This window comes from Gopherus evgoodei, chromosome 10 (genome assembly GCF_007399415.2).
Source record: "Gopherus evgoodei ecotype Sinaloan lineage chromosome 10, rGopEvg1_v1.p, whole genome shotgun sequence".
Classification (NCBI taxonomy): domain Eukaryota; kingdom Metazoa; phylum Chordata; order Testudines; family Testudinidae; genus Gopherus; species Gopherus evgoodei.
In genome coordinates, this window is record NC_044331.1 from 86,214,173 (window position 1) to 86,230,232 (window position 16,060).

General features: G+C 46.6%; 1 protein-coding gene across 2 annotated transcripts in view; it reads left to right on the plus strand.

The window, feature by feature from the left end:
- KCTD5 (potassium channel tetramerization domain containing 5) overlaps positions 1–3,015 on the plus strand; it is a 36,769-nt gene extending 33,754 nt beyond the window's left edge. For both annotated transcript variants that reach the window (XM_030577886.1, XM_030577887.1), the window contains one exon: positions 325–3,015. Coding sequence is in view for 1 of the 2 variants with exons in the window: in XM_030577887.1 (XP_030433747.1) it covers positions 325–354 (30 nt within the window). In the remaining variant the exon portion in view is untranslated. The remainder of the gene's footprint in view (positions 1–324) is intronic.
- Positions 3,016–16,060: the final 13,045 nt, after the last annotated feature.

Here is a 16,060-nt window from a genome sequence, read left to right on the forward strand (position 1 = left end):
CCAATTGCACTCATTTGTCTGATTGATCTCTACTCTTACTGCCCCCTTACAATATTAAATAGTCTCTTTCCTCTTATTAGTGTGACTCAAATACACTAATGGTGAGCTATTGTACAGGTGTGTTAATGAAATGTAGTAAGTGATGTATAGCTTGTTCTCTGTTTTTCTATATTAAGGCATCAGCTTCAGGAAAGTACCTAAGCCAGCCCTTCGGGCTTTATCACCTGATTGAAATACAGTGATTTCTTTTACTCTCTGCCCCCCTGGCTTTAGGTCTGATATTGGGAAATTTTCATGTGTGTAATTTTTAACTGTCTCTTTCAGATTTTGCAAGAGCGAGGTTCCAGGATGTGAAGACCATATTGAACACTGAAGAATATTTCTTTTATTCCAAGATGCAGTGAATTATCACATTGAAGAGGCTTGGCTGTGAGAGGAAGAAATCTGCTTTAGATAATTTTCTATTGATCTGGATTGAACCATTTATGCCTATAAGCTGGTATAGACTGAATTTGCTGGCTGAAAACATCACAAGATTATTGAATGGGAAGAGATGATGTGAGAGATGTGTTAATCTTGGTTCTAGTGCATGGTTGTACTCTCTCATAGGCTGAATTATATTGGTCACATAGAAAGAAACAATCATGCAGTCATATTTTCCTCTGAGACATGTAGCACTTACATCTGGTGCTGGGTGTTCCAATGTTGATCAGTTTGAAATGATTTGGGTATTAATAATTGCAAACAGTTAAAGGACACTGTATTTGGTGCTACATATATATTACAGCCCATAAATGCAAATATTTGGGCCTACATAGTTGGTTTTGGAATCAATGACAACCCTGGTTTACTATCTTATACTGCACATTCCTTATGGCTCAGTGACACATTTTCTATTAGGTAAGAATGGAGTAGAAGATCATGTGAAACTACCTTGTAAAAAGTTACACCCCAGACAAAAGATTCCCATAAAGAATAGGTGTAAAATACTGACTGGGTTGACGGCTTATTTTAATAGTCAAAGGGAATACTAAACTTGGAAAAAATGTCTTTTGTCTGAGTCATCTCTGATGTTTCTGCTGTCAAAATAACTTCCTCCTGCAAAAGTTAAGCTCCAGTCTTAGCCAAATGTTTGAAAGGAAAATCAAAATTTCTTAAATTGTCACAGCTGAACATCTTGTCTCTTTTGAAATGTTTGTTGCTAATCAAATGTTGTACATTTTAGAAATGCCTACAAGCGTCAAGCTCCTCTTGGATTTTGTTGGGTATTTTAAGAGCTGGAGTCTGTGTAGCTACATGGCTGGATAGTGTTAGATTCTGATCCCGGTGAATGAGTTTAAAGTTACCATAAGAGCAAACACAGCTCACCCCAGTTAAAAATCTGAATTAATTGCTTTGAATTTTCATGATGTTTACAGTCCATCTCTCTACATTGTTTCAACTATGCAGTTCTTTATGATGTTTCTAAGAATGCTGCCTGAAAACATTTTCACACAGCTGCATTAGGACAGGCCTGTGGTAAATGTTAACACACAAGACTGGAGCTTTTTAGTTCATTGTGTTTTAAACAAAATCAGTAGCATGACTCTTTGAAACAGATGTAACTAAATTGATTGTAGAAAAGTTAAACTCTCGATTCTTGAAGCTTCATTGGCTTGCGTAGCTCTAGGTGGAGCAGTGGATGGGAGTTTAAACCGGATTGTCCAAGACGATCTGGAATTCTAAAAGCATTTTAAACTGTTTCATTAAATAACTTCAGAATTTTTACATATACCATATCCTCTACCAGGAAAATGTATAATCCTCCACGTGAAAACCAGTTTCTCAAGCGTCTTGGGTCTACCTATATTTTTTAAGATTTATTGTACATTGATAGGTTTGGCATAAGCAATTTGTAAAACCATTTCTAGAAAGCAGGTTATGCGTGGGCTAAATGTTTTGTCATGCATCTAATGCTTGAAAGAGTTTGTAAAGCATTTTGCCACTTGGATGCGGTCTGCACAGGAAGCTGCTGGCCCCTCCACAATACCACATTGATGTGTTTTTGTCTTTTTTTAAGATGTTGACCTAACTGAATTTACTAAAATATAATTATTCTGTAGGGGGAAATATTTATACTTTTTATACTTTTTTTTGTAGACATCCATGTTTTATCAGCCTCAAGTTAATGCCTAAATTTCCCCTAAATAGTAACAGATAATCTTGTGTATCTAATCATAGCGGTTGGTTTTTCTTAATATGCACACTAAAGCATTTCCTTTGCTGGAAAAGTCACTGTGTTTAAGCAGCTTGACACGACCCATGTTCTTCAGGTTCCATGGCTCATGGAATTGTGGCCTTTAAAGCTTCCTATTTTCCTGCTGGGTTCTACAGAGTAAATTCAGCATTGGAATAAATGGCTTTTAATGCCTTATCAATATATATTTTTAATTATTATATCATTCCAAAATCTGCATTTTTGTGTGTTGTCTTCTGTTAAACAAAAGAAGGCAGAAGATTTGATTTTCATAAACTACCTGAGATCCTTAAGGATTGCAGAAGCAAAACATGAGTAAGAAACTGAGAAAATTGAAACAACTTGGAGGATATATATGAAAAGGGACCACTTTTAGAGAGTGGCATTTTCACTGGAATACTTTATTGTATAATAACTTTCCTTTTTTTGGTGTGATTATCTGCACCCTGGTTTACATTGTCCCTTGTAGTAGCAAAAATTATTTTGGGGAAGAGTTTGGATCATTAACATTTTGCACTTTCTCTGATACCTCACAGAGCTATTGTCTCTCACTTCAGCAAAAAAAAATAATAAATTATTAGGCAAATATCTGGTAAATAATTTTGCAAGCTGCTGTAGCAGACCTGTCAACTAATCTTCTGTTCTTGCTCTTACCCTTATTAATTTCATATTTCTCGAACATCTGAGACATTCACTTAGGTGCATGTGCAGTAGAACCTCAGAGTTAAGAAAACATTGGGAATGGAGGTTGTTCCTAACTGAAACGTACATAACTCTGAACAAAACATAATGGTTCTTTCAAAAGTTTACAACTGAACATTGACTTAATACAGCTTTGAAACTTTATTATGCAGATGGAAAATGCTACTTTTATCCATCTTAATTTAAATGAAACAAGCACAAGGACAGTATCTTTACCTATCAAATCTTTTTTTAAACTTTCCCTTTATAATAGTTTACATTTAACACAGTAATGTACTGTCTTGCTTTGCTTTGCTTTTTGTCTCTGCTGATGCCTGATTGAGGCAAATGAGGAGTGTGGTTGACTGGTCAGTTTGTAACTCTGAGGCTCTACTGTACTATCAGATTCTTTTCCTAAAGCCCCAGGAGTTTCCCTTTACTAAAATCTGGTTTCTTTTTGTATTGAAATCTGGTAACTTAGAATAAGGTTAGCTACACTAGCAAGAGGTAGACAGGACAGTCAGGTCAGACTCTTTGTAAGCTACTTTATCAATAGATGAAACAGTATTACAGCCCTAGATTTTAAATCATGAGCATGGGTAGGTTATAGCAGAAGAGAATGAGGGTACCCTAGATCAAGGCAGACAAAAAATTGAAGTGGCTTTTCATACAAGGGGCAATTTATCTTTCTTGAGTCAGTTATTACTGTTTTACGGAAGGCCCAATTTCCTGACCTAAAGGTGTACAAACATTCTTCATCTAAGTGTATCGATCATTTGGAGCTACATACACGGACCCAAGGGATGACTTAAGTAGAGACTTAGACTGATTTTCATTGGGATTCTTTAAACTGTTTTAAATGAGACCCAGAAGTTTTACAAATCTTTTAAAAACACAGTAAGTTTTTAAATTTGTAAAATGTAAGTATTACCACAGAAACCACTGTAGACTTAAATCAGGAAAAAAGTGAAACTATTGGTATTGGATTTTGTAATGACCAATTTCTGGCTTCAGGGGAAATAATTAATCGTAAATCAAACACTTTTGGCTGTTTTTCAAACAATACTTCAATCCAAGTTTAATTGTAGTCCCATGAACCATTTTAACCAATTGAAATTGATTATACTTAAAGCCTGAATTGCTGCTCCTCTGTTAAACCTGGGAGCCATTATGAAATTTTTCTCAATCCTTGGTGAGTCTGTATCAAATATAGTCCACTTACAAGTAAGAAGACGACCTTTGTCTGCTCCTTCTGCAAATTCACCCTGAGCTCTGAGAGCCAGCGGGTCTCTTCCCATGTTTCATTTCAGCACCAATTAAAGGTTCTGGTGGATGACTTAAGCTGCAGTTGCATCTGTGCCACTCCATTGTTTTCAAATTCTTCCCTGAATGAAACTCACGCTGTACTTTTCCAAGCAATGGGTTTGCACAGGTGTAACATTTAAAATTACTAAACAAGCTCCTTGATGAATGTCAGATATAATCCAGCCCCTTCTGTAGCTGTGTTGGTTTTGCATGGCTAAAAGTTTAAAAAAAAAAAAAAAAGTAAAGATTTATTTTGACACTAAAGTTGACAGATCTGTCTCTGATCACACCCAAGGAGCAGGTTTGTTAAGTAATATGGTGGTGTTTACACATAGCCAGTTTTGAGACAGAGCTGCACTTCAAGTTGCAGAGCTGCTTATTTCGGGGGTGGGGGAGGAAACAGGTGCTGTTTGTGCAGGGAAGCACTGTAGGAATCTACTCCAGCTAATGAATGCTCTCAGGTTCATTGGGAACCTCTGCTATGTTCTAGCCTGCAATGAGTTTGAGGTGCAAGGACAGTAACAGCATGTTCTGTCTGAAACTAATAGTCCAAAACCTGGGTGGTACACTTTAATCCAATCAGTCTGGTGTTTGGGGGAACAGCTTCCTGAGGAGTGCGGGAGAATGTTAGGAAGGGTCTTCACGTGGCAACGCTTTAATGTGGCTATGTATCTGCAGCACCGGCGCTGGGAAAGAGCTCTAAAACAGTCACTCCCACGAGGGAAGTAACTCCCAGCGCTGGTGCAGTCTATACTGCCACTTTACAGCGCTAAAAGTTGTAGCACTCAGGGAGGGTTTTTTTCACATCCGAGTGAGAAAGTTGCAGCGCTGTAAAGTGGCAGTGTAGACAGGGCCTAAGGAATGGGCCTTTTCCTCCAAGTAGAAACCTAACAAAAGAGCCAGCAGTTTGGGTGGCATTCAGGGAGGGTGGGGTGGAGAATCTCTTTGAATTTAATTTGCACCTGTTTGATTTACTCCCTCCATATCATAAACCTTCCCCTTCCCAGGAGATGTAATTTGAAAGAACTGCATTCACTGCTGTTCTTCAGACAGCCCTTGCATCTGGGGTCTTAGGCCATGGCTACACTCACACTTTACAGCGCTGCAACTTTCGTGCTCAGGGGTGTGAAAAAACACCCCCCTGAGCGCTGCAAGATACAGCGCTGTAAAGCATCAGTGTAATCAGGGTGTAGCTGCACGCTACACCCGTAAGGGATGTGGTTTTTACATGCAGCGCTGGGAGAGCTCTCTCCCAGCGCTGCCGCTCCAACTACACTCACACTTCAAAGCGCTGCCCCGGCAGCGCTCCCGCAGCGCTGCCAGGGCAGCGCTTTGAAATTCCAAATGTAGACATACCCTTAGGAAAGAGGGTTTCTTTTTTTCTTCAGCAGCATCCCTGTTGGCTCAGAAGCCTGGGACTAGAACTGCTGATGGCCAGCAACTCAAAACATCCCATTGCTAACAGAAGGCAATTTTGAAATATGTAAGTCCTGAAGTTGCTCCCTGTTTTTGTACATTTTATATTGCATCTGTTTCCTGCTTTAGGGACCATCTCAGGATCCCAGTTAGATCTGTGTATGTAAAATAGGCGACTGAGGAACGGAGAGAATCCCATCAGTATTCACTTAAATGTTCAGGAGACTCTCCAAACTCCCTTGGAAGGTAACTGGTAGTATCGTAAAAAAAAACCGAGGAGTCCTTGTGGCACGTTAGAGACTGCAAAAGGCAACTGTCTTTAAAGGCTTATTGCCAAATAGATGCTTTAAAGGGCTATATCTTCCACACTTTATTGTTCAGTTTGCCTAAGGTAACTATCGCAGACAGAAGGAATTCTCAGCGCTTTGAATTCAGACATGCTAAGGGCTAATACACCTCCCAGGGCTAATTGGAAGTTCCAGTTAAACGTGAATAAATATTTTTAAAGACCAACTATTGCATTTTTCTAACATCTTCTAAACTCTGAACATCCATATTAGAAACATTATGAGCCAATCACAAATAGCAGCTCTTTAATTTTTGTTACACTCCAGCCTCCATCTTGGTAGGACTGCAAGTGCAGAAGACAGCACAATCAGCTGTGTGTCTCTTGTGTAAATATTGAAACTTAACAGCTTCTGTTAATAAAACTCGGAATAAGGAGACTTTGGGAAGGTTCTCCTTCCTCGGGAAATAGTCATTGGTTATTCCATTGCAGTTTAGCTTCCCTTTACTTTGGCCAAGTCTAACAAGGAATACAGTCTTGTAAAACTCAGGAACGCTGTTGCAAATGTAGCTGTCAACGAATATTCGAAGGGCTGTTATTAGGATATTAGTGATAGTTACATTGACTGCCATGGAGAGAGAGAAATCTACATTATAGCGTAGAAAGCTACCTTATTACTTCTGGGTGATTTCACGCTTTTACTGTAACACTTGTGTAGACAGTGCTCTCCCTCAGAAGTTAAAGGACTGAAGGCTGAGCTTAAATTTTGACCCGCCTTAACAATGGTCCCATCTCCAAGGCTTGGCTTTCTGGAATCTAGTGGCTAATGTATGTGTGTGCCTGGCTCATGCTCCATTTGCAGATCTTTTCCCCTCTAAAGCTTATGCGCACTTAACCTAAAGTACACTTGGCCCACGTGTGTTTGCCAGGAAAGAGCAAGTGCCTATGCACTATAGGCCAAATAGTGCCAATCTGACTACTAGGAACTGAATCAAGACCCCAGAACCATTTTCTTTATATCACTGAACAGATATCAGAGGGCAACTACTTTCAGCCACTGCTGACTTGAGCCTGATTTGAACCTGGGTTTGAACATCTTCATTTCCAATGGGCTGTCCAGGTTTCCTTTACCCAATTCACCAGTTTTATTGGTGGTCTGACAGTAAGTTGTGCTTCAGCTGTTTGTGTTAGGGCCCAGGAGGACATACTTGCAATGTTTTATTTCCTGGATAGTGGATTAGCAATAACAGTTTCCTTTTGTGCCAGTTCATTATCTCTGAAGTGTTCTTATTGCAGCAAAGTTTGAATTCTGACATGGCTTTAATGCTTTTGCATGAGCCAAGATGATTAGCATAGAAATTGACATGGAGCTGAATCCAGAAATTTCCCTGGATAAACCTCTAGTAGGGCTTCCCAACTTGTTTTAAGGTAGATGCCATTACCCATCATTTTTAGAACAAATATACAACTAAAATGTGTATGGGTATTTTTAACCTCCTTTTCGTAACACTATTGTAAAATGCATGAAATAAACCTGTTTTTCCCTTTTAAGATATTGTCTGATGTTTGAAATCTTTTTCCCAAACTCCTGTGACTGCTGGTATATCATAGCTGGTAACCCCAGAGTTTACTACTACTGACACAGTTTTCTATGGTTTCTACACTACAATGAAAATTTTTGGTCACTAAAGGCTACCAATACCCTTTTAGTAGCCATTGGGGACATAAGAAACTTGTTTTATTGACTGTCAGGTTAAAAGAACTTTTGCTGCTAACTACTATAGTGGGTATAATCTTCTCCTGTAATGCATGTACTGTTGGAAAACGTATACCAAGACGTGGGGTGGAAAGGAGGGTGAACACAGTCCAAGATCCAAAAAGGGACGGAGCTGTTGCACCAAGCGTTTCACTGCCTAACTTTTAGATGCTTAGAAAATCCCAGGAACAACCCTGCCATCCACAAAGCTTAGTTAGGTGCCCTACGCTCCTATACAATGAATGGGGAGAGATAAGCACCTTACACTGTAATCCATGAAGCCAGCCTATTTTAGGAATCACCTGAAATAGCCAATGGGAGAGACTGACAAGAGGGGTGTGTGCAGAACTCTATCCCTGCAAATAAGTGCCTAAATACAGGTTGCAAGGAGGGGCCTTGCTCTGTTTTGCAATCCTCAAATGGGAACCAGACCTCTGATGTCAGGCAGCTTAAGCACCTAAGTTTCTTGTGGGAATTATTAGATTCCTTCCTTGCTTGGAGGAGGAAGTGTTGCTGCTGTCGCTGCAACCCTTCTAACCTTTAGCCCTGGTCTACACTACGAATTTAGCAGGGTTACATCAATTTAACCCTGCACCTGTCCACACGACGAAGCCGTTTTCTGGACTTAAAGGGCTCTTAAAATCTATTTCTGTACTCCTCCCCTGACAAAGGGATTAGCGCTGGAAATCAACATCACTGGGTCGAATTTGGGGTAGTGTGGGCGCAATTCAACGGTATTGGTCTCCAGGAGCTATCCCAGAGTGCTCCATTGTGACCGCTCTGGACAGCACTTTGAACTCAGATGTACTAGCCAGTTACACAGGAAAAGCCCTGGGAACTTCTGAATTTCATTTCCTGTTTGGCCAGCGTGGCGAACTCAGCAGCACAGGTGACCATGCAGTTCCCCTAGAATGTTTCTACGCTCCCCCTATCATCTCCGTCCCTGAGGTTATAGCAGATTAGAAGGCAAGAAAAACACACTCATGATGACATGTTTTCCAAGCTCATGCAGTCCTCCCACATTGATAGGGCACAGTGTAATGCATGGAGGCATTCAGTGGCAGAGGCCAGGAAAGAATTGCTGTGTTTGCTTAACGGCAAAAGTATCATGCCTCGCTAGTGATCCTGCCGAAGCCAGATTGCTGTGTCACATGCACTCTATGCTGTGTCAGCCTTGGGCAGGGCATGACCGCTTTGTTAGCAGGAAGGCCATAGATATAGACATGATATAGACGTTCACCTAACAATTGAAATATCACCGGTTCGAAACTGGGTGGAACAGGTCACGGTTCCTTTTTCTGACTCCCCTCCTGCATTTTTAGTCTTAGAACAGACCACGCTATGAAATTTTATTTCGAATTACATCAATTATGAGTTAAATAATATGGAAGCTCTCTCAGTTATAGTCCTGGGTTCCTTACCCTTTCAGCTGCTCTGATAAATTAACATTTTTGTTAGGGGCGGGGGGAAATTTTGATGAAGCCTTTTATAGGGACTAATGCTATCTAGGACTCTGAAATAATCTTAGACTGCAATCCTTCGTTCTGGATTTGTCATTCCACAAGTTGAACTGCTCCTTACTACTGTCCAGGCTTCATGAGCCATGGGAGCAAGGGGCAGGCTGGGTTAGGTGCTACACGTGATGATGCTGACTGGGAGAGCAGCCTGTGGCAAAAGCCTCCAGCTCACATGATATTCCAGGCAGGACTGAATCTCCATGAGATGAAACTTAAAGAAAAGAATGACCTGGAGTCACTCTCATTCGGTGCTCTAAGAGGAGGATAGCCAGGTCTGTGCAGGCACCCCTGATTGACCTCACCGAGGTCAGCCAGCAGAGGGGGGCTGAACGGGACCCTGGCTGGCAGAAGCCAGCAGACGGAGCCCCAGACCGGCAGCGAGCTGAGTCACTCACCCCATTGCTGGTCTGGGGCTCGGTCTGCCGACCTGCTCAGCCCACTGCCTGCCTGGGGTTCCGATCATCCAGGCAGGCAGGGGGCTGATCGGGTCCAGTAGATGGGACCCCGAAAAAAAGGCTCAAAACGATTGTCTGATGTTGCTTTCACGGAGGGGGGCTGATAAAAAATGTACCCAGAACCACTTGCAACAAAGTTTTTGCCCCATCAGGCATTTGGAGCTCAACCCAGAATTCCAGTGGGTGGTGGAGACTGCGGGAACTGTGGGATAGCTACCCACAGTGCAACGCTCTGAAAGTTGACGCTAGCCTCAGCACTGTGGATGCACTCCACCGAGTTAATGGTCTTAAGTGGGTACACACACAATCGACTGTATAAAATGGATTTCTAAAAAATGAACTTCTATAAATTTGACCAAATTTCGTAGCATAAACATACTCTTAGCCAGTAGTTAGAGCACTTGCCCGGGATGTTAGAGATCCAGATTCAATTCTTTCCTCTTCCAGGGGGCAGGGGAGAATAGGGAGGATTATGAACAGGGGTCTCCCATCTCTCCAGAGAGTGCGCTAACCACTGAGCTATGGAATAATCTGGTGTGGGCTCCCTTAATTTCTCTTGTTGAAGCTGTTCCATTCTAGATAAATAATGACAGAGGGACTTGAGCCAGGGTCTCTCACTTTCTGTGACATTCTAGGGATCAGTGAGACTAATAAGGGGTTCTCACACTACCTGCCCTATAACTTTGCTATGCTGCTATGGCTCAGAGCCTTACCACCAGCAGCAGCCTACGAGCATAAAGGCTTCCTCCAGCCTAGTTACTCCGGGCCCAAGCCACCCTAATTCCATCTATCCTAAGCTCTTTACTACTAGACGCTCTGCCATTTCCCCTCTGACTTGTCACCTTTCAAAGACATGAAACTTGCTCTGAGTTCACTTTGGCACACATGCTCCACACTGTTTAATGGAATATCAGGGTTAGAAGGGACCTCAGGAGATATCTTGTCCAACCCCCTGCTCAGAGCAGGCCCCATCCAGACAGTCTCTATGCAAAAGACTAAATGGACATAAATCAGACATCAAGAATTATAATATTAAACACCCAGTCGGAGTACACTTCATCCTCCCTGGTCACTCAATTTCAGACCTAAAAGTTGCAATACTCCAACAAAAAAACTTCAAAAACAGACTCCAGCAAGAAACTGCAGAATTGGAATTAATTTGCAAACTGGACACCATTAAATTAGGCTTGAATAAAGACTGGGAGTGGATGGGTCATTGTACAAAGTAAAAACTATCCCCCCTCCTACTGTTACTCGCACCTTCTTGTCAACTATTAGAAATGGACCATCCTGATTATCACTACAAAAGTTTTTTTCTCCTGCTGCTAATAGCCCACCTTAATTGATTAGTCTCATTATAGTTGGTATGGCAACACCCATTTTTTTCATGTTCTTTGTGTGTGTGTGTATATATATATATATATATATATATATATATATATATCTTCCTACTGTATTTTCCACTGCATGCATCCAATTAAGTGGGTTTTAGACCACAAAAGCTTATGCCAAAATACATTTGTTAGTCTGTAAGGTGCCACAAGTACTCCTTGTTCTTTTTTTACTAAAAATTATGGGTTTAATAAAGACACTGGATTTAATGTCTTATTACAACAGTCTGTAAACACACTAAGGGTATGGCTACATTTGGAATTTCAAAGTGCTGCCCCGGGTGAGGGGCAGAACAATGTGGGTGAGGGTGACACACAGCGATGGCGGGTGATGGTGATGACAGGGCGGTCACAGAAGAATGTGGATGAGGGTTACACACAGCGATGGCGGGTGACGGTGATGAAAGGGCGGTGTCAGAACAATGGGGGTGAGGGTGACACACACAGCGATGGCGGGTGATGGTGATGACAGGGCTGTCACAGAACAATGGAGGTGAGGGTGACAGCGATGGCGGGTGAGGGTGATCACAAGGCTGTGACAGAACAATGGGGGTGACGGTGACACAGCGATGGCGGGTGACAGTGATGACAGGGCGGTCACAGAACAATGTGGGTGAGGGTGACACACAGCGATGGCGGGTGACAGTGATGACAGGGCGGTCACAGAACAATGGGGGTGAGGGTGACACACAGCGATGGCGGGTGACGGTGATGACAGGGCGGTCACAGAACAATGGGGGTGAGGGTGACACACAGCGATGGCGGGTGACGGTGATGACAGGGCGGTCACAGAACAATGGGGTGAGGGTGACACACAGCGATGGCGGATGACAGTGATGACAGGGCGGTCACAGAAAAATGGGGGTGAGGGTGACACACAGCGATGGCGGGTGACGGTGATGACAGGGTAGTCACAGAACAATGGGGTGAGGGTGACCCACAGCGATGGCGGATGACGGTGATGACAGGGCGGTCACAGAACAATGGGGTGAGGGTGACATACAGCGATGGCGGGTGACGGTAATGACAGGGCGGTCACAGAACAATGGGGTGAGGGTGACACACAGCGATGGCGGGTGATGGTGATGACAGGGCGGTCACAGAAGAATGTGGATGAGGGTTACACACAGCGATGGCGGGTGACGGTGATGAAAGGGTGGTGTCAGAACAATGGGGGTGAGGGTGACACACACAGCGATGGCGGGTGATGGTGATGACAGGGCTGTCACAGAACAATGGAGGTGAGGGTGACAGCGATGGCGGGTGAGGGTGATCACAAGGCTGTGACAGAACAATGGGGGTGACGGTGACACAGCGATGGCGGGTGACAGTGATGACAGGGCGGTCACAGAACAATGTGGGTGAGGGTGACACACAGCGATGGCGGGTGACAGTGATGACAGGGCGGTCACAGAACAATGGGGGTGAGGGTGACACACAGCGATGGCGGGTGACGGTGATGACAGGGCGGTCACAGAACAATGGGGGTGAGGGTGACACACAGCGATGGCGGGTGACGGTGATGACAGGGCGGTCACAGAACAATGGGGTGAGGGTGACACACAGCGATGGCGGATGACGGTGATGACAGGGCGGTCACAGAACAATGGGGTGAGGGTGACATACAGCGATGGCGGGTGACGGTAATGACAGGGCGGTCACAGAACAATGGGGTGAGGGTGACACACAGCGATGGCGGGTGACGGTGATGACAGGGCGATCACCGAACAATGGGGGTGAGGGTGACACACAGCGATGGCGGGTGACGGTGATTACAGGGCGGTCACAGAACAATGGGGGTGAGGGTGACACAGCGATGGCGGGTGACGGTGATGACAGGGCGGTCACCGAACAATGGGGGTGAGGGTGACACACAGCGATGGCGGGTGATGGTGATGACAGGGTGGTCACAGAACAATGGGATGAGGGTGAAACACAGCGATGGCGGGTGACGGTGATGACAGGGCGGTCACAGAACAATGGGGTGAGGGTGACACACAGCGATGGCGGGTGACGGTGATGACAGGGCGGTCACAGAACAATGTGGGTGAGGGTGACACACAGCGATGGCGGGTGACAGTGATGACAGGGCGGTCACAGAACAATGGGGGTGAGGGTGACACACAGCGATGGCGGGTGACGGTGATGACGGGGCGGTCACAGAACAATGGGGTGAGGGTGACACACAGCGATGGCGGGTGACGGTGATGACAGGGTAGTCACAGAACAATGGGGTGAGGGTGACACACAGCGATGGCGGATGACGGTGATGACAGGGCGGTCACAGAACAATGGGGTGAGGGTGACATACAGCGATGGCGGATGACGGTGATGACAGGGCGGTCACAGAACAATGGGGTGAGGGTGACATACAGCGATGGCGGGTGACGGTGATGACAGGGCGGTCACAGAACAATGGGGTGAGGGTGACACACAGCGATGGCGGGTGACGGTGATGACAGGGCGATCACCGAACAATGGGGGTGAGGGTGACACACAGCGATGGCGGGTGACGGTGATTACAGGGCGGTCACAGAACAATGGGGGTGAGGGTGACACAGCGATGGCGGGTGACGGTGATGACAGGGCGGTCACCGAACAATGGGGGTGAGGGTGACACACAGCGATGGCGGGTGATGGTGATGACAGGGTGGTCACAGAACAATGGGATGAGGGTGAAACACAGCGATGGCGGGTGACGGTGATGACAGGGCGGTCACAGAACAATGGGGTGAGAGTGACACACAGCGATGGCGGGTAACGGTGATGACAGGGCGGTCACCGAACAATGGGGGTGAGGGTGACACACAGCGATGGCGGGTGACGGTGATGACAGGACGGTCACAGAACAATGGGGGTGAGGGTGACACACAGCGATGGCGGGTGACAGTGATGACAGGGCGGTCACAGAACAATGTGGGTGAGGGTGACACACAGCGATGGCGGGTGACAGTGATGACAGGGCGGTCACAGAACAATGGGGGTGAGGGTGACACACAGCGATGGCGGGTGACGGTGATGACAGGGTAGTCACAGAACAATGGGGTGAGGGTGACCCACAGCGATGGCAGATGACGGTGATGACAGGGCGGTCACAGAACAATGGGGTGAGGGTGACATACAGCGATGGCGGGTGACGGTAATGACAGGGCGGTCACAGAACAATGGGGTGAGGGTGACACACAGCGATGGCGGGTGACGGTGATGACAGGGCGATCACCGAACAATGGGAGTGAGGGTGACACACAGCGATGGCGGGTGACGGTGATTACAGGGCAGTCACAGAACAATGGGGGTGAGAGTGACACAGCGATGGCGGGTGACGGTGATGACAGGGCGGTCACCGAACAATGGGGGTGAGGGTGACACACAGCGATGGCGGGTGATGGTGATGACAGGGTGGTCACAGAACAATGGGATGAGGGTGAAACACAGCGATGGCGGGTGACGGTGATGACAGGGCGGTCACAGAACAATGGGGGTGAGGGTGACACACAGCGATGGCGGGTGACGGTGATGACAGGGCGGTCACCGAACAATGGGGGTGAGGGTGACACACAGCGATGGCGGGTGACGGTGATGACAGGACGGTCACAGAACAATGGGGGTGAGGGTGACACACAGCGATGGCGGGTGACGGTGATGACAGGGCGGTCACAGAACAATGGGGTGAGGGTGAAACACAGCGATGGCGGGTGACGGTGATGACAGGGCGGTCACAGAACAATGGGGTGAGGGTGACACAAAGCGATGGCGGGTGACGGTGATGAAAGGGCGGTGACAGAACAATGGGGGTGAGGGTGACACACAGCGATGGCGGGTGACGGTGATGACAGGGTAGTCACAGAACAATGGGGTGAGGGTGACGCAGCGATGGCGGATGACGGTGATGACAGGGCGGTCACAGAACAATGGGGTGAGGGTGACATACAGCGATGGTGAGTGACCGTAATGACAGGGCGGTCACAGAACAATGGGGTGAGGGTGACACACAGCGATGGCGGGTGACGGTGATGACAGGGCGATCACCGAACAATGGGGGTGAGGGTGATTACAGGGTGGTCACAGAACAATGGGGGTGAGAGTGACACAGCGATGGCGGGTGACGGTGATGACAGGGCAGTCACCGAACAATGGGGTTGAGGGTGACACACAGCGATGGCGGGTGACGGTGATGACAGGGTGGTCACAGAACAATGGGATGAGGGTGAAACACAGCGATGGCGGGTGACGGTGATGACAGGGCGGTCACAGAACAATGGGGTGAGGGAGACACAAAGCGATGGCGGGTGACGGTGATGAAAGGGCGGTGACAGAACAATGGGGGTGAGGGTGACACACAGCGATGGTGGGTGACGGTGATGACAGGGCGGTCACAGAACAATGGGGGTGAGGATGACACACAGCGATGGCGGGTGACGGTGATGACAGGGCAGTCACCGAACAATGGGGGAGAGGGTGACACACAGCGATGGCGAGTGACGGTGATGACAGGACGGTCACAGAACAATGGGGGTGAGGGTGACACACAGCGATGGCGGGTGACGGTGAGGACAGGGCGGTCACAGAACAATGGGGTGAGGGTGAAACACAGCGATGGCGGGTGACGGTGATGACAGGGCGGTCACAGAACAATGGGGTGAGGGTGACACACAGCGATGGCGGGTGACGGTGATGACAGGGCGGTCACAGAACAATGGGGGTGAGGGTGAGACACAGCGATGGCGGGTGACGGTAATGACAGGGCTGTGACAGAACAATGGGGGTGAGGGTGACACACAGCGATGGCGGGTGACGGTAATGACAGGGCTGTGACGGAACAATGGGGGTGAGGGTGACACACAGCGATGGTGGGTGACGGTGATGACAGGACGGTCACAGAACAATGGGGTGAGGGTGACACACAGCGATGCTGGGTGACGGTGATGACAGGGCGGTCACAGAATGGGGGTGAGGGTGACACACAGCGATGGTGGGTGACGGTGATGACAGGGGTGTGACAGAACAATGGGGTGAG